At 42.4% G+C, this 19,384-nt stretch overlaps 1 protein-coding gene and 1 long non-coding RNA gene across 5 annotated transcripts; one reads left to right on the forward strand and one right to left on the reverse strand.

Moving 5' to 3' along the window:
* LOC110407885 lies at positions 288-12,589 on the reverse strand. 4 transcript variants are annotated; one of them, XR_002444069.1, is made up of 9 exons: positions 12,503-12,589; positions 11,746-11,827; positions 9,216-9,370; positions 8,416-8,559; positions 7,563-7,612; positions 7,031-7,204; positions 6,282-6,372; positions 2,336-2,445; positions 290-1,572 (listed from the first exon to the last, which is right to left on the reverse strand). It is a non-coding gene; the product is annotated as an uncharacterized LOC110407885 (long non-coding RNA). The 4 variants fall into 4 exon arrangements; XR_002444068.1 differs by having other exon boundaries at positions 288-1,541; positions 7,563-8,559; XR_002444067.1 differs by having other exon boundaries at positions 288-1,572; positions 7,563-8,559.
* RFC2 (replication factor C subunit 2) lies at positions 12,503-18,963 on the forward strand. The gene is made up of 11 exons (XM_021416077.1): positions 12,503-12,671; positions 13,175-13,244; positions 13,693-13,734; positions 14,083-14,189; positions 15,064-15,165; positions 15,760-15,860; positions 16,547-16,704; positions 17,106-17,171; positions 17,665-17,745; positions 18,082-18,195; positions 18,667-18,963. The coding sequence occupies exons 1-11, from the start codon at positions 12,544-12,546 to the stop codon at positions 18,775-18,777; spliced, it is 1,080 nt and encodes a 359-aa protein (XP_021271752.1). The 5' UTR covers positions 12,503-12,543; the 3' UTR covers positions 18,778-18,963.

Raw genomic sequence — 19,384 nt, forward strand, 5'->3', positions numbered from 1 at the left:
AAAGAACCACCACGAGCTCTTTAAAAAGAGGAGACTGTTACTTTATGCAGAAATAAGTCTCGTGAGAGCAGAGCAGCAAGGTGCCCTGCATGACCTCGTTCCGTGACCGGAAATTGCTGCAGTGATTGCTAGGAGGAAAGCTCAGTCGTGCCTCCCGAAAAATCCAGCCTTACTAAAACGGGTATAGAAGGGTTGAAGGAGCCTGGTCATTTGCCAGGTGTTGGTTTTCATTTTAGAATACTTATTACAGAAAAGCCCTTTTAATGTGGATCTTGTCAGCCAGATGCCACGATGTAACCCAAATCCAGGAACTCATACGTGACTCTTTAGTTTCTTGCAAGTTTAGTTTTATTAATTGCACTGCATCAATTGTATTAAATATTCCAGTGAGGAAGAAAGCTGCCAGTATGGCTTTCTACAGAATGCGGTGCTGTGACACATGAAAACTGTACTCTAAACTATTTTCTAGTTTTATTGCCATTATAAAACACCAACCGTCTTCACTAACAGTGAAAGAGGAGCAATTCTGCTGACCCAATCTGTAAAGTGCTTTGAGCTGACCAGACCATGGTGCCTACTTTAGTATTTGTCTCCATCCCAAACCCTCACAGGTGAGCTCGGTGAAAGCTGCAGATGCTCAGTCCTTTTCAGTCACATCAGAACTGGTGACTGAGCCCTGACCTGCTGGGTGCACTGCAACCACTGACCTGTCAGTCCCCACAGTTCCCATAAAGTGCACGTGTGCTCCGTTTCACAACAGAAGGCACAGACACATGAGAATGATTTTAGAAACAGAATACCCACTAATTATACCCGATATTCCTGAATAAAACTGCATCACACTGCACATGGCACAAGCAGCACATTTTCAATCCCTTCAAAGATGGTAACAGAGTAAATGCACTAAGCACCACTGTTTGGAACAGGGTGACCCACTGCATGCACAAACAGAGTAATGCCCACTCTGTTTTTCTTTTTTTCCCTCTTTGCAAATGTCAGGGCTCGGTCATGCCAGCATGCATTGCAGTCATAACTTCAGACAATGCAAATGCACAGTATGCATTTCAGATCGGGCCAGTGGGAAATGCCCACTTGTTGTGAAGACTCGAAAGAATGAAGGAAAGGAGGCAAACTATGTTACCATCTTTAGAAGCAGGAGAAATCTGAGGAGCGTGGCAACAAATATAAAGCTAACAAGTGGAAAAATACAATTCAAGTACATTTACCTGTGGAACTCAAAGCCAGAATACATTAGAGGTCATTAAGATAATCATATTGCAGCTGTAGATATGTTAGTTCTATTTAGGAAAAAAAAAATAGTATGAGACAGACCTCAACTCATGATTAAAAAGAAACTTATCTGAACAAACTCAGTGGCTGTTTGATGTGGCACTTCAGGGTTGCCTCTCTTTCCATTGAGCCTATGATAACATACAGGGATGCTCTGAGGGGACATTTGCTTGAAGAGGCTTCTGGTCTCTTCCAGTAGGCACGCTGCTGGTATCTTTTATCTTATATTCTCCGCAATACGTGAGAGAATGCTTGTGGCAAAGGAACAGAAATCATTGATTACTGAAGAAAGAAGAAACAAATAGTTTAACAGGGCATCTTTTGGTGAAAAATACTTTCAAAATATGAATTAAACCAGCTCAAACCTATTGAGCATGCAAATTAAAACTAAAATTTCCTTTAGCATACGTAGCTAAAATTAAAAAAAAAGACATTTGAGAACTGGGCTTAAAATGTCATGGAAACAGATGTCCTCCCAGCAGACTGAGAATTCATTTCCTTGTTGTACACAGGCAAGCGTGGCAGAGAAATCCACCCACTCCCATTTGTACCTATGATATTTAAGCAGACCATAAACATTGACCAAAATCTAAAATACGTAACAAATGATTACATCTAATTGTTTTCTTTGCAACTTGGCTTATTTTAAGATATTATTAATACTTTGTGGCATCAAGGTCATAATAGAAAGCCAGGACCATATTGCAATTCAAGAGCAAATTGCCTTGAGAAAACATACTGCTATGACCTTCAGGTCCTAGCAGTCAGGGAGTTCAGTCTGACCATTTCTGCACTTACAGTGCAGCTCATGCAGATGACATTTCACAGGGCTGACATGACTGATCTGAGAGCTGTAATGCAGGGCTACATCCTGCAGACGTTTCCATAGAACAGAAAAGGACATCAGACGTTACCACCTGTAAACAGATAGCACTCCAAACTTGCAGGGCAGTTTCACTCTCTTTACTCCCTTCCCCCTCAAAGATAACACATCAGTGTGTTTAAAGATCAAGTTTGTGTGCCTGCTGGATTTAGAAATACATACCCAGATCAGCTTGGGCAGGAGTTACAAAGAAATTATAACCTTGTTGGATTCATTCCATCATTGCTGTCTCAGCTGTATTGCTCTGAGAGTTATGGAATACATAAAAACACCTGTAAATCAAACACAGGAGGGTAAAATACTTCTCCCACAGTGATGTGGGCCTTAAGGAGGCAAGTGTCACCCTCAACACAGAGCAGGACCTGCCCCACGACAATTTTGGTATTTGTTTGCAGCTGTGGCTGCAGTCTGACAATGCCATGGGCTTAGCTAGGATGTGCTGTCACCCAGCTGCACAAGAAGCCAGTCTCTGATGTCTGCAGCAAAAGATTAGTTGCACACATTTTCCACCTCTACCGCCGCCTGGCCTACAGCAGACGGTGATTATACCAACACAAAAAATGCTTTTATCAGCAATTGCAGTGAAGTTGCACCCAAGCACAGAGCTCTGGGAAGCATCAGCCTCCCCGTTTGCCAATTTCAACAGGGAATGGAAGCCTCAATTTAGCAGATGTCATAACTGCAGGTTTAAATTCATCTGTGGGAGCAATTGCTGTGAAATTAATTAGATTACCAAGCGTACATAGTTGCACTGTGGCTTGCAGGTACACAGCACCCTGCCAGGATCTGCCCTTTCCAATGTATTACCTTGTTTTGAAGCAGCAGAACACAGATGCAAGGGAATGCCATTAGAGACAGCACTAAGATTTGAGCTTATAAATCCCTTATTTCCTCAAGAAAGCTCAACTTTCCAGCAGAATTTGATTTTCCAGTTATATTCCTGCCTTTAACACAAATTTTCCAGCTATACTGACTGAGCCATAGGAAGTGAAGTGCCTTGCTGAGGGTTACACTGACTGATACACCAGACAAAGAAAAACTACTTTAACTTCAAGACATCCTTTCAACCATTCTGTTAAATTCCAGTTCTAATAAACCATATGCAATCTACAACACTGCCTGACGTGCATCTAGCAAATCACACCCTGTAGCACCCTTACCATCAGGTTATTTTCAATAAGTAACAATATTCCCACCCTGAGATGAGCTTTACTAAGCACAGCTCTGTGTGTTACAATGCACTGAAACGATGAGAGATGTTCACCAAGGGCATTTTGCTGCATTCTAGTTGCACTGTGTTAAACCTTCACACCCACTGACAGTTCATGCCCATCAGTGGTTGACTGATAGCTGTGCAAACACACCAGCTCATGCAGCTTCTATGTGAATTTTACAACAAAGATTAACAGAGCAGCTCTGTCCCTCTGTCTCTGGCTCTGAAGTAACTCGGTGTCGGTGGCATTTGTATGACTGGATCATCCATCCACAGCAGAGGAACCTCTGAAAGGCAGAGAAAGCCAAACCCAGTGCACAGCCAGTCTAACGACAGCATGTAAGAATTTCTGCCCTTTCAGCATCTTCATCACCCAGTGGCAGCATGCAGTTCAGGAGGTTATTAACTGGGGACTCACTGATCTGACAAAGAGAGCTTCTGACATGCAGTATAGTGACAGGGACTCACGGCACACAATTTATACAGTGCTATCTGCTTGGGAAGCAGCTCACCCTAGTAAGAATCCACCTGTAGTGTTGCAGTAAACAGCACCTTACAATAACTGAGCCACTGAACAAGTGACTGCATTTGTTTAATTCTAGCACCCAGAGAAGTGAGTGAAATCACCAAATAATCACCAAATAACCAATGCAGGAGTAGGGGACAAGTGTAGCTGAAATCTGTTTTTCGTACTTACAGGTTCCACGCAGCATCTTTTTGCTATCAAAGACTATTTTTTTTTTCTGAACTAATCATCTGTTTGTCTTTATAGAAACAAACATACAAAGCATCACACACAAGTCCTGCATGTACAAACACGCAATGCTTGCATGTAGCTATGTTTGTTAACATGCATCAAACCCGCACAAATATAATTGTGTGAGTCACATAAGGAAGAATTCAGTAGATATAATGGACCAAGGCCACACTGCAGGTCAAAACTCTCTCCTCTTGAAGAAAATGTCATACTTTCCTATTTCAGTTTTGCCATCTATATATTGGCAATATCAGGTTGTTTGGGGTTTTTTTTTTCCAAGTGTGTTGCCTGGGTAAATGAAGTTTTCAGCTAATCAGTTAAAGATTCTATCAGAATATTAATAGTAAGCCAAGTCTGAAAGCTAAATCTGAGAGTAAGCTTGGAAACTATCACTTAAAAACATATCTAGGAAACTGTACTGTTCCTTGCTGATACAAGTACTGAATTCAGGAACTATTTTAAGAGAACGATCAAGAAAGGGAAGCAGTAACAGCGTAGGAATCAGCCTCTGTTCTCAGCTTTGGTGGCAGTCTCATAGTTGAAAGCAATACTTCCATGAAATGCTTAGCAGCCTGGAAATATCTGGGACAAATGATGTTTAGGGAGGAGACAGTTGCCAGAGCTCAGTAAGCATGCACTGAATGTAACACTATGCATTGTTACTTACTCACATGGGAAAGAACATTGTATTCAATGTCCCATCCCTTTATAGATGAAGTTATCTCCCAAATACGAGAGCACAGGAACGGTCACCAAGAGGTCAAATGCTTTCGTGTACAGTTAATATTTTCATAGAAAGTCTGTTAAATCTGAACAACATATGAAGTGGAGAGGAGATGCAGGAAAAGTAGAAAAGCAAAGCAAAAGCAAAATGTTTTTGATAAACTGTAGAAGCAGTTGAAAACAAAAAAAGGAGAAGTGATTCAGTTAGGAGAAGTGGATGTAGAACTGCATTCGTCTGGACAAGTGCAAAAAGGAGAAAAAGGGGAACACCAGGCAAATATCAGCTGGTTGTCACAATGAAAACTGAACACCAGCCAGTGATACGCTCCGAAGTGAAATGATTCATGATTTATTTTTTGCTCAAACCAAGATATTTAAATCAGTCAGTCGTGGACTGTTTGAAACAAGGCAGTACACAATGAGTATTCCTCCGTGTGAGCTACGGGCTGCACATTCATGCTGGGGGCAGTAACCAGGCTAAACCCTGGGGTTGTTTCCTCTCCCCTGCCTGCACTGGAGGGAGGAGGCATCAGCAACCACAGCAATAAAAGCAGCGGCCACCCCAGCTGCCAGTGCTTTCCTCCTTTCCTGGCTCCAGAACAGCTCATATTTTATTCATGAAAAATGAGGCCTCTGGGGGTCTAGGCAAAAAAAAAAAAAAAAAAACCAAAAAAAAGAAACCAACAGGAAGTAAATACTTCTTGGGAGCTCTTGCTTGCAATCTGGCAAGTGTCCAAGGCATCGTGAATGAGAAGCGGGGGTGGAGGAGGGAAGCCTGAAGCCTCCCTTCCTGTGATGGAAGAGCGAGCTGCGCCCTGAAGGTCGTTGTGGTCGTTGTGGTGAGCCGGTGCAGCAGGGAATGAAGTGGGTCCCGCAGCGAGGAGCCCCCAGCCAAGGCTGCAGGGAGCTCCTGTATCACAAGAGGCATGCACGCTGCGAGCTGCAGGGCTGCGTGACAGGATGGGGGTCCTCTGCGGCTTGGTTTAGAGGCTGCTGTCTGCCCCAGCTCTTGCAGGATAAGCTATTCCTCTGACTTCTAGTAATCTCTCCCAACCTCGGCACACACCTCTCATGTCCCAAAGCTACATCACTCCAAAAGCTATTTTGCACACGCTTCCAGAATAAGAGCACATCTGAGCTCACTGAGAAAAAATGTATTATCTTCCTAACTAGGAAGGTAGTTACCTCATCCCCTTGCACCCCCAGTAAAAAAGACCACTTAATGTCAGTAAACAATCTCCTACAATCCTCCACTTTCCTGAGAAGAAAGATATGAATCCAATGTCGTTCGCCTACTGCTAATTGGAGACAGTGTCCCGTGAACTCTAATTGTAGAGGCATAGCCATCATCCCCCCTCACAATTCAATCCTAACACTGACACAGCACTGGCTGTTCCTAATTTCACAAGCCTTACCATCAGGGATGATTGTTTCTGGACTAATTATTTTGCACAGGACACTAAAGCTCGTTCTGAGAAGCCTGGACTTCTTGCATATCTCTGGAATCTGTATGGAAAGAAGGAAGAGGTCTATTACTTTCTGACAGACTTTCTTAAAAAGAACACGTGCAAGGAAAGGTTTATCTCCAGACAATTACAAAAGAAATGTGGCATTTTACATTAACAACCATTTTTCATTGTCTTAATTACCATCTAACGAACATTAGCCCTCAGTATATCTCCCCTACAGGGCTGAGCAAATGAGAAACAAGCCACAGTGGTTCAGTCAGAATGAAAGGAAGGGAAGAACAAGACAAAAAAAAATCAGGAGTGGAAGAGGAATGCACCCTGGGAGCAGCAGCCAACATTCATTTAGTAGTGCCAACATTTTGCATGAAAAGCTTTCCTGGGTGGCTGTAAAGCATATGGATTAATACTGGCATGTAGCGGAGGTAGATTAAAAATAAATCAGTATTTAAGGTGCTCTTCATGGGACGAGGAATGGGGGAATATGATTCGCCACCAATGCAAGTATCAGATAAGATTACTGTAGAAATAAATTAAAAAACAAAGCAAAAAAACTAAAGACACCCCCAAATTCAATCCTGGTTTTGTTGGAATGAATGGGACTTTTCTCCTGCTCCACCATAACACTAGAACTACACTCATTTCTTTTCAGCTAGCTCACCTTCCTTACTTTGAAAGTCCCACTTCAGTGCACCCACCTTGAGCCTGCATGTGCTCCGAGCCCATTGCAGACAAGCTCAGGGAGGCAAAGCCAACCCTGGTATCAGAAATGTCAGCTCACAGCCAGGGTGCTCCTCTGCTCTTCACTGGCCACCAGCTTCTCTGTTACCAGTGCATGCACTCTGGATCCTCGCTCAACGGAACTGAGATATCTAAAATGGATTACATAAACTCTTCCTTCTGGATGTTTTTAAAGTTTAAGTGTTTACTTAAACAGAACGTTTAAGTAAATGGTGAACAAAATCCTCAGGGCACAAATAGGCATGCTAGGTGTACCATCTTGTGGCATCTGGCTGGCCTCTGATGGGTGGGGATGACTATAGAGGTCTTACATTCATCCACAGGGAGCCCAAAAGCATTTTACAAAATATGCCATGGAGCCTGTAGTTGTATAAGCATTTGTTTAGGTATCTGCATATATACTGAATATAGCCTGTCAATTAACCAAACAAAAATATAAGAAGCAATTCATATGTTTTGACTTCAGAAATGTTTTATCCTGTTACTTACAGCACTAAGGTTACACGGACATCTGTGGAAGCTGATGGTGCACAGTTCCTCTGCAATGAAAGTATGCTTTTGGATACACGAAACAAAGCAGACTACTAAGTATTTCTGCTACAGTTAAAGCTGCTTTGAGCAAGCGCAGCTAAAAATCAATGGAAAAAAGAGCAACGTGAGAGCAAAGAGATCAAGAATTTTAGGGGAAGTAGCACCAAAAGACAATTCACTCTGTGATATTAGTTGTTCACTTGGAAGGGGCAAATCCCAGATGTCTAATGCAGGAAAGAGAAACTTCTCCCCACCTCAGCCCCATTTCTCAGACTTCTGTGCTGACTTCAGCTCAGTGCTGTAGCACTAGCAACAATGAATAACAAACGCCCTGAACTGGAGGCGATGTTGAACTTAATTAAGGCATGGCAAATTTAGGTAGGCAGCCTCAATCTATGGAGTTAATCCAAGAAGAATGGAGCCTGGCTTGCGGGATTAATAACCAAGGATTTACCTCCACAGGAACATGCAGTCACTTCTCATTGGAAAGGTGCTGCGTGGAGCATGAGGGCCGTGCTGGCACCACACTGCTGCCAACTCAGCTTTTGAAACAGTCCAAGTCTGAGAGCATATTGCTGTGTTATGCTGCGGTCTCAATATAATCTTCGAAGATACGCTGCCACTAAAACAAGTTTGAAGAGCACAAGTCCTTTATTTCCTTACCCGTCTGTGCAAAAATGCACCAAACATCTAGAATATCTGTATGCACAGAGGTTGAAAGATAACAGTTGGATTTTTATTTGTCAGATTTTTCTCACTTCCTCTGTCCTTATCGCTTTATGATTAAGCCAGACTCCACCCTTACCTTTACCTTTTGGTAAATTTCTCCTTTATGCTTTAAGAACTTCCTGTTTTGAACGTTGCAGCTCTTCCTTCTCTGCAATCCATGCATCGCAAGCTTGAAGAAATCTTGAGTTCTACTGCCTAATAATCAATGACAGCACTGTCTTCTCATCTTTGACATAAAGAAGTTGAACACAAACAAGTTTTATTGAAGATTTATTTGTCATTCAGCCAAACAAAGGCTCTGATCAAGTCTTGCTCAGCATTTAAGAGATGATATACAACTGAACAGGATTGCATCATGTCATGCAGTATCAGTTAGAGGTGGTCAGTGGAGAACATTGCCAGATTGTTATAGGGAACCAACACAAAAAAAAAACAGATGCTGGATGCAGAACAGGGTAACCATACTGCATCACGGCTGCACCGTGCCTGAGCAAAAGTCAAGCAATATTGTAACTTACAAAAATAAAAACCACTTTGCGTTAACTCCACTGCAAAGTTCTTTTGAAGTTTCTGACAAACATCAATCAAACGGCAGCAGGCATTGCCATTATCACAGGACAACAGAGGACACAAGATCGAGCGTTATGCCTAAAACACAGATGATGTGGGTCACTGTCAAAAGAATGGGTGAACCCAGACTGTCTACTTCTACTCTAACTATCTGGTGCTACCATTCATCAAAGCTTTAACAGACACTGCCGCTCTCTCTGCTTTTGCAACAGCTCATGGCTTAACCTTTAAGCAGACTGCTCACAGATCACAGCGTTAGTAGCCCACCGCTGCCTTTTAGCCTCCAGGAAAATGTTCACCTAAGGGAGTTACCCTTCCTGCAGACTAAAGAGGGATGCAGAGCAGAGCCTGCTCTCAGCTGTCACGCGTGGCCTTGCGTGGAACTGCACAAAGGTGTCCGTACTCCCTCTGCTGACCGAAGCTGAAACCACACGTCTGGTTTTGTACCCTCGTAGTCCTCTCAGGAGCTACAAACAAACAAACAAACAAAAAGAATTGAAATTTCAATGACAGTTTCAGCCTAAAGCATCCAAAGAGCAGACACATACGATTAGAAGGTCGCTACTCTTGAACTGTGCTCTTTTAGCCTAGTGTAAAGCACTGGGCAAGTTACAATACATTCCTCAGCAGCCATACAGAAATCATAACAAAGCTTCTCCGGATGAAAATTGTGATGATCTAAATCTACTCTTTTAAGTGTTTTTAGATTCTTACAGGAAATAGCTACATCTAGGTGTTTATTTTTAATAACATGAGAGTATCCTGATAGCAACCACCTTCAGTTTTTCCAGCTACATTTTCATTGCGGTCTGTGACTTCCCTCGCTTCCAGCAGCTCAAATTGCTTAAGCTCAGGTTGAGACAGCATGCTGCTTATAACTGCATGTGGCAACATAAAACAAACAAACAAACAAACAAAAAAAGCGTGGTAAAGTACTTCACGAAAACATAAAGAGCAATTAGACACCATAAAGGAAAGTGCCCAGGTAACAGAGCAGGCAGCCGTCGTGCCATGTTTTCCCAGGCTGCACTGGTGAGCTGCTGTTGCTCTGCAGCTAGTGGAGATGCTAACATGAGAGGAAGGATGAGGCAGAGGACAGGGAAATATACAGGAGATGGCGGTGTGCTGGGGGGGCCTCAGCCATTGTACTAAGGAACAAGTGGCACACGTCCCCTCCCAGGGACATTCCACAGAAAAGTGCATGAATAGAAGGATGCTATGATGCTGCAAGAATGACAAATTAACATCCCACATACTCCAGCAGCATCATCCCCTTTTTTGCTCGCAGAGGTCAAACACAGCAGTGCTGCAGGAATACCAGGCCTACGTCATGCTATGCTCAGGAAACACCTTAACACAGTGATGCCATATTTCATAAAGCACCAGTCCAGCCTTCTTTCTAACCATTCCATTGCTTTTTTTTCACTCCTGGTATTTGTAGAGCTTCGCTTTATGCTTTCAGCCTCAGCGAGCACGAGATAAAACGGTTGGTCGCATCAGAATTCATTCCACTCTCTCCATACTAACAGTGTGAAAGGGAGAGAGCACGGGGAATAGCCTCAAAGGGGACTGCAGACTCCACATTTTGCTGGCAGCAAGACCATCTGTGCTACGTGACCTACTTGTGGCTGCTGAACAACAGCACGCTGCAATAAGAGGTGACAGCTTTAACTGGGACTGCAGGGCTGGTGCGGATGGGGAACAAACGGCCACAGGAACTTTGCATTTCTCTTAACACTGTGATTTGAGGCCCCCGCCCCCGGCGTTTTAGATCTGCTGGATAACAAAAGAATGGTAAACTGAGCTCACTGTTTGTTGTTTATTTGTTTTTGTTTCTTCTTTTTTTTTTAACCCAAAAGCAAAATTACCTGAATGTTCTACATTTCTCCTCTCCCTTCCCAAAGCATTACACATAATTTTTTGTGACTTATCTGTAACAAATATGCAGTACACCTGTACTTTTTGATAATGATTGCCTGAAGTTGTGTTTGATTATTTCTCTTGCCTCGCAGGTTTGACACCTCACGTCCCCCCTTCATCATTTCATCACTGTGGCTCTTCACTGTTTTCAACTACTGCCTCACTTGGAGTGACTTCACTGGTTTCAACGTCTTGCTCAAACTCAAAACAAAACTACTTTGTTTCACCAGACGTAGCATGCAAAACAGCAATTCTTTCACCACAACTTCTGCGTTTTATCAACTCCCTGACAAAATCTCTTGCACTGAGGTTTAGTTTCCCTACAGGGGTGAGAGTACGAGTTTCTGACTGTAGATGAGATGAGAAGAACCTCCATGTGGTCCTCAAAGGCCTTGTTCCCTATAGCAAGCACCTGCAGCTGAGACATCCTTGCTCCTGGGATAACTCAGGATCACTGTTTTATTTCTCTCGTGGGGTCTTTACTACTAGTAGCAGATGCTATTTGAATACACCCAAGAAAAGCACTCCTCCTGCTAACAAGATTATCAGCAAAAAAGCTATTATCTGTACTTCACACTGGTTACAGATGCTTAGTAAGCTTTTTCTGCATACCTTTTGGGGTGTGAAAGAAAGACATCAGAAGGAATTTACTTAAATTCGGGATCATTCTCCTTTCAGGATAATGGAGTACACCTATTGCACACCTGTGTACTCAGGCAGTGTTGATTATACATCAAAAGAGTTCTGCTATTTCAGCACTGAAGTTGCAACTCAGTTTATCCTGGATGTATCCTGTGATTTCAGGCTGACAAAACCCACAGTTCACAATTTGGGACAGGTGGTTGTCAAAGCTTTTGGCTGAGGTATGCCTACCCACCTTGCCACAAATCCCTACTAATATCATTGTGCCCTCAATAAATACCTGTGCTATCAGCTACAGGATCACTGTGGATACACGAGGAGTCACGGCCTGTGCAGAGGGTGCAGTGCTTTGGAAGGCTGCTCTGCAAAGAAAGACATATTGTAATTGCTTAGCAGAAACATATCACAAAATCTGTCATCAGGCACTCTACAACAATTCTCACAAATAGCCTTTCAAACAGCCCTTCGGGTGCTTATCAGCAGTGATCCTGTATGTATAGCGGGAGAATTAATGCCGGCCAGGAAAATTATATCTTATCCAGTGCCTGGTACTTCCTAAGAGCATAACAACTGTTTAATTTGGCAAGAAATCAAAGCATGACCCATGCGCTGCACTGACAGACTTTTATAACTAGCAGTGCTGTACGCAGCTGCAATATTTCACTGCCACACATTGGCTTCTGCTGAACACTGCAGCAAGCTAAATCCAAAGGAAAAGAGTAATGCAGTGAGCCCGAGATATTACAAGAGCAATGTATTCATGCAGCACTTGTTACAAACGGTCTGAATGCTGGGGAAATAAAGCTAATCGCCCTGCCTCTGCATATCACATAACTACGTCTTTATTTAATGTTCTACTTTAAGGAAGGTGAAGTTAATCCGCAGCTATCTTAGGCAGCCGTGTCAAAGCTGCAGATCGCTCACAAACTCATACCCACGTTAACCCCACAAAACGCACGGCTCCCCGCGGCGGCCCCGCCCGCCGGCCTGCCCCCCCCCGCCCCGCGAGGCGGGCCCACAGCGCGGCTGCCCCTCACGGAGGCGGCGGGAAGGCGGGGCCGGGCCTGGAGCCGCCAGGATGGAGGAGGAAGAAGTCGTGGAGGTCGTGGAGGACGAGAAGGCCGGGCCCGCGGCTGCTGAAAAGCGGGGACCCGCCGACGCTCTGGCGTCCGCTCCCACCGCCAGCGGCCATTACGAACTGCCCTGGTGAGAGCTTGGAGGCAGCCGATTCCTCAGGAAAGAGCGCAGCCGGCCGCGTTGTGCTAAGGGAAATGGAGCCGGGGGCGGGAGAAAGGGCCGAGCGGCGCGGCTATTGGTGCGGGGCGCGGTGGGGGGCGGGGCTTGGCGTTGTTTGGCCTATGGCAAGAGCGGGGGGGCGGGGTTAACGTTGAGTGACCTATGGCGAGAGTGAGGGGGCGGGGCGTGCCGTTGGCGGGAAGGCGGTTGTGCACCCTCAGGGAGCAGCGAGCTGTGCGCAGTGTTCCACCTTTTCCTTCTTTATAGCAGCGAAAATAAAAACAACTTTCAGACAATTACTGCTGCGGATTGTTGTTCCTGCAGCGTTTAAATCAAAGACACCTCATGTTATCTTTGTTCCATGTTATCTTAACGTCCCATGTGATCTTAATCTCCCTTTCCAGCACTGTAAAGCTGGAAAAAAGTTAAAGTTCACTTTGATGTGTCTCAGTGTTTGGGTTTTATTTCTACAGGGTGGAAAAATACAGGCCTCTGAAACTATGTGAAATAGTTGGAAATGAAGATACAGTGAGCAGGCTGGAGGTGTGTGGCTGCTTATTTATTCATGGGTTAGCTAAAAGATGCCATTTTGCATCCATCCCCAGACCAGAACCAGCACTTCCACATTTTCATGTCCGTCTTTGAACATTTGGACCAGAAACTTAAGGATTTTCTTCAAAAGTTACTAGTTTTAGGACAAACCTGATCAGTATTAAAAATAAATATGCCCTCTGTACTTGGGGTGCTGTGGAAATTGGACCCAGCTTAGATACAACTTAAAAAGTTGTAACTGTCTTAGCAATTTTGGAACTGACTTTTAACTGGAAAAAAAGTATGAAAGCAGCAAGATTAAAAAAAAAAAAAAAGAAAGCAAGAGAGAAAAAAAGAAATGGCAGCTCCTTCTCAAGGTTAAAATGAAATAGAATTTATCAACTTTGCTCCCGCTGTTTTCTTACATAGATATTTTGTTGTTGTTCTTATTCTTTCTTAGGTCTTTGCAAAAGAAGGGAATGTGCCGAATATTATAATTGCGGTGAGTGCTGCTGTGGCATTTCGCTGTGTCGGTCCCAGTTTGGAGATCCAGGCACAGCCAGTACAGATTTGCATTGTGGTACCAGTGAAAGAGGTGTTACGGTTACAGAGCAGTATTTTCAGCAAAAGACACAGCAAGTAAACAAACTTCTGTTACTGAAATACTGAAAACTAACTCCGCCCTTAGGTGCCTATTGAAGCATGTCTTGTGCTTCTCTGCTTTTGGAGGCAGGATCCTGAGCTCAGGTGACTTCTTGCTGCCACTGCAGCTATTTTTCATGAGCGGGGAGTATTGCAGAGAGTACAGGTTAGGAAATGGCATTGCACTCACCAGCAATTGTATTTCCAGGGTCCCCCTGGAACGGGTAAAACCACCAGTATCCTCTGCTTGGCTCGTGCTCTGCTTGGCCCTGCGTTAAAAGATGCTGTTTTGGAGCTGAATGCCTCAAATGACAGGTGAGAAGGAATAAGCCTTATCAAGCTTTCAAAGAAGCAAGTATCCGTTTTTATTTTTATTTGAACTCAGGCCAGCTTGATAAACTTAGTGTTACAGTAAGACCCCTAGTACTTTAATGTAGTTTTTCCAACTCAAAATTAGGCAATTTTTGGTGTCCAGCTAGCACCATAGATAATATCACTTGATGTTTTATAAACTTGACAGGAACTTCCACGTACAAAGATATAAACAGATGGGGTGCAGAATACATAATAGTACTGTCTTCTCAAATTTACTTCAAAGAGTTATGTTGCCTGCATCCATGAAGTTCCTCCTAATGAAAAGTGAATGAGTTATTTATAATGAAACTCTTCAGTGCTTAGGAAAAAAAAGGGAAGCAATAGAAATTAAGACTGTACGGGCAGCTGGGAATAACACTGTAGGATAAGGGTGTTAGGTGTGTAGAAGACGCTGACTCTCCTGCAGCGATCAGGCACTAAAGGCTGATTATATTTCCCAAATTCTGTAGCAGACACTGTCCTGATGATATTTCATGGAGGGTTAAGAATGCAGTACTTTGTACCAGTCTTTTTAGTTCTGTAGCTCTTCCACAAATCAGTAGTACAACATGCATTTTCTAAACAGAACAAAACAAGTAAAATGCTCTATTTTTAAAAGTAATTATTTTTGGGGACTCTATCTGGGAAGGGATTCATGTTGTGCTAGCATGGCTTCACAATAATTGTATGGCATAGCTGACTGCCTGCTTCTGAATGGAAACAAACAGTGCAGGAATGGGGAGTACAGGAGCACCCCAGCCACTGTGGCTGCTGAATGAAAGCCATTATGGAATTTCACCCATCTGAACATAAATGACTTCAATTGTTGTTCCAGAGGCATTGATGTTGTGAGAAACAAAATCAAAATGTTTGCCCAGCAAAAGGTCACACTTCCAAAAGGTCGGCACAAAATCATCATCCTTGATGAAGCAGACAGGTACATGTTCTTTTTTTCTTGACCCCAGCTACTATGTGAAATGTTTTGTGTCTATCCTCTGTCCGCAGAGCTGCTGTCTTGGACGGTATGAGTTGTTTTGAACAGGCCATCAAAAATGATTTGGGAGGAAATAAATGTGTATTAAACAGTACTCTTACAAGATTCCTCATATTAAGTTGTGATCATGGATTCAAATGAAATGCTCAGTGTTGGGGTGAAGCACTTTGGGATTTAGCTCAATGTGATCTTATCATCTTCCAGTTTACTGGCTGTTTTTCTTTGAAAAGAATCTAGCTTACATAGACACTTAGTTTCACTGGATAAAACAGGACACTCTCCTCCTGCATATATATAGTAGTATTCTTAGCAGTATTCTTAAGAGCACTGATGGTTTGATTTTACATGTTAATTTTATGGAGGTCTCAATAACTGGCTCTACTGCAAAATCTGAGGCTTGCCTATCAAAAATACCAAGTAATTTACAAAGCACTGTCTAAAATCAGTATACTCTAAAGCTTGTATAAAAATAGTTAGTAGGCTGCAGCTTTAAGTCAGTGAAAGGTAAAATCTGTTCTAACTCCTTTTCTTCCTCAGCATGACAGATGGAGCACAGCAAGCACTGAGAAGAACAATGGAAATTTATTCCAAAACAACACGCTTCGCACTCGCTTGCAATGCCTCTGATAAAATCATAGGTAAAGCTGTTAGTCCCTGGGTGTTCTAGTCATATGCTCCCCATGCTGCTGGGTAACCTCCGAAGTAGTATTCAGAAACACTTGGAGCCTGCTCATTGCAAGAAGCCATGGTACTTCAGAAAAATCCAACCACCAGAACATCCAGCTAATGAAGAGCATGTTTGCATAGCTGATGAACCTTCTGAGCAGCTGTTTTTTATGAAAAGTGCTATGCATGACTGCAGAACAGATTTCTTCAGGCTTAATCACCATCCAGCTCTGCTACAGTTGATGATTTTTGGTGTATTGTTTACTGGATGTTGAACCCCTTTTGTTGTCCTGCTTTCTGAAGCACAGTCTTGAAGTTTGCCTGTAGGCTAGCACACTGTAGAGCTTCAGACTGTTCTTATTTAGCAGTTAGAGTAGCACGATAAACATCTACATTCCTGGAAAACCAGGAGAACAAAAGAAATTGTCCTTGATATACATAACTCAATTGGGTTCAAATGAAGGACTATAGGAATTACATATGCTTAAGCAGATGATATATTCACTCTGGAGTTTACTTGATCTTTTTCCTAAAACGTAGTGACAAATTAAGAGTGGTTAAGGGCTTGGAAACTGCAATATTTTCTCCCCAGATGAAATGTTTTTATGTTTGTTATTAAGAAAAGAGGGAAATGCTAATTATACATCTCTGTCCTCAGAACCTATTCAATCTCGGTGTGCAGTGCTGCGTTACACCAAACTGACAGATTCACAAATCCTTGCAAGGTTACTGAAAGTTGTTGAAAAAGAGGATGTACCATATACAGATGATGGATTAGAAGCCATTATCTTCACAGCTCAAGGGGATATGAGACAGGTAAAAGAGGGAAGGCAGTGAAACAAAGCCTTCTGTTCAAACCAAACAGCTTTGAATTGTGGCTCTCAAGGAGTCATTTCTGGGGAGATAAAGCAAAGGGGATGTGATGTACAGCACAAGAATAACTAAGCTGCTTGGTTTTGCAAAATTTTAAAGTGGATCTGCTCCGTAAAAGGGAATTGGTGGAAATCAAACACTGAATTTGTTGGGAAAACAAATTCTGCATACATTCACAGTTTAGTATGTTGCCAAATTGAAAACTGTGTACTTGGTATAATTTCCAAAGTGTATAAATTTATAATTTGGTATAAATTTCCCCAAAGTGTATTTAATTCTGAGGGGTGGAGTCAGAAGTGGAGCACTTCACAAAATAACTGAAGTCTTTGTTTTTCTTTCTGCAGGCCTTAAACAACTTACAGTCCACATATTCCGGATTTGGCTTTATAAACAGTGAAAATGTCTTTAAGGTTAGTAGTGCTGTGAAACAGCAAAGGTAAAAGTTTAACAGGGTTATAGTGTGAGACCTTTCTTCAAATATACGTGACTTTGAAAGTGCTTTACCCCTTTGCAGGCACTATGATGGATGTAGCAGTTATGGGATTAGTCAAACAAGTGTGCATGGCTTTTGAAGGGCAGGAAGTGCTTGCAGTCCCTAGCAGCATGTCTAAGACTTTCTGCCTTTCCTGCTCTTTCAAAGCACATGAATCACATAACTGCTGGGAAATTTCACAGTGATAACTTCTGAGTCTATTACTTGAGTGTTCTCACGTAGTGCTATTGAGTTCACCGTGGTAGGATAGTTATGTTATCAAAAGTGTCATATAGCTGAAAATGTGATTAACCTGTATTGTAAGATGTTCTGATTTGGTTTTTAAACTGTATGAAAGCTTGGTGAGAACAATTGGGAGTCCAATTGCAGGGTGTTCTAGTATTTTGAAGTATAATATTTGTTTGATTTAGGTGTGTGATGAGCCTCACCCTCTGCTTGTGAAAGAAATGATACAACACTGCATAAATGCAAACATTGATGAAGCATACAAGGTTGGTTTTTGTGTGTTCTGTGTACAGACACACCTTTTCTCTGCAGAATGCCTGTTTGTTTAGAATAATTCAGTGTGCACTGCTTGCTCTTTATGAAAAGGGCAAAACCATGCATATGAATTGATGAATTAAATCCCTTCTTTGCAGCAGTTTGTTCAGAAGAATAACCCATCAAGCAAAAAAAAAAACAACAAAAAACAACCCAAGTAGTAATGAAATTACTTGCTAAACAGAATTGATGTTGAATTGTTTGGTAAACAGCAACTCAGAAATGAACATACTTGACTCAAATGAAAAGTTTTGCAGATAAACGTAGGATTATTCTTGCCTGCACAGATTCTTGCCCACCTCTGGAGACTTGGATACTCTCCAGAAGATGTGATTGGCAACATCTTCCGTGTGTGTAAAACCTTTCAAATGCCAGAATATCTGAAGCTGGAATTTATCAAGGTTAGTATTAAACTAGTTACTTATGGGGTCTTTTTGGCTTTTACAAAAAGAGGACGGGATTCTTAACACAGGACAAGCTCAGAGTTTTCTGTTCGCTATATGTTAGTGCAAATATATATATATGTTACTGTTTTCTTTCTTACTCTGCCTCTTCTTCTTCTCTGTGAAGAAGAATAGTCACTTGAAGTTCAAAGTCTAACACCCCATGGAAGTGCCAATAGTCACTGCAGTGATCAACTTACAAAGAAAATGGGGGAATGCAGACTTTAATTAAGAAAAATTACATTGTTCTAATTAATCTATGTGAGAATGGAATAGTCTATAGCCAAAAATGGTTTTCTTAAGTTCAAGCAACTCTGAAGGTAGCTTCCTAAGAGTAAGGGATATGTTCCACTTAGCGGAGCATCATTGGTCAGACCGTGTACAGACTGTAGGACAAAAGAGAAGGTTTGGCAATGTTTATCTCTCCAGGAAATTGGCTACACACACATGAAGATAGCAGAAGGTGTGAACTCACTGCTACAAATGGCTGGACTGCTTGCCAGGCTGTGTCAGAAGACTGCAGCTCCTGCAGCAAGTTAGAAACCTGGCTGAGCTGAATCCTGTGTTCTGGAAGGTGAAGGCCTGGCATGCGAGGTCAGCAGCTGTGTTTGTCCTGAATTCTGTCAGTCTGGTTTTTCTAAGTCCCAGAAGAATAACCACGTTCTGTTGTAAAATTAACGTGCATTTTTTTAATTTAGACCAATAAAGCTTTAAAATCTACTTTAACTCAAGCACTTTTACCTGTTGCGTAGCTGAGGTAGAGGAGAGGACTGACAGTTCAGGAAGGAGGAGCAGTAACGTCTATTACACTCAAAAAAAACCTGCCTCTGGCAACGATACCAAAACTTAACAGCAGGAAAGACAAGATTCTGATCCCTTTGTTAGTGATTACACCTCCTGACTAATTGTGAGTGATGGTCTCACTGAAGCCAAGAAGGAAAAGCTTTCGCACAGAAAGAGACCTTAATGAAGTTACAATTAAGGCATGCTGAGCAGGTGCTGTTCTGGGTGCTATTTCTGTGCTATGGTAAGGAAGATATTTTCACCAAACAAGTACAGGAGAACAGTACACATTTCTTAATGGTCCCAGCTAATTGTTTGGGATATTGACAGCTATTGATATCACACATTACATTATAATATTTAA

Source organism: Numida meleagris, chromosome 18 (genome assembly GCF_002078875.1).
Source record: "Numida meleagris isolate 19003 breed g44 Domestic line chromosome 18, NumMel1.0, whole genome shotgun sequence".
Lineage (NCBI taxonomy): Eukaryota > Metazoa > Chordata > Aves > Galliformes > Numididae > Numida > Numida meleagris.

What these genes read in the sequence shown, in the direction of transcription:
- RFC2 (XM_021416077.1), top strand. Translation starts at nt 12,544, where the DNA reads ATGGAGGAGGAAGAAGTCGTGGAGGTCGTGGAGGACGAGAAGGCCGGG. An exon ending in TGCCTCTGATAAAATCATAG is followed by an intron (nt 15,861 to 16,546) that starts GTAAAGCTGTTA and finishes CTCTGTCCTCAG; the next exon opens with AACCTATTCAATCTCGGTGT. An exon ending in CTCAAGGGGATATGAGACAG is followed by an intron (nt 16,705 to 17,105) that starts GTAAAAGAGGGA and finishes TTCTTTCTGCAG; the next exon opens with GCCTTAAACAACTTACAGTC.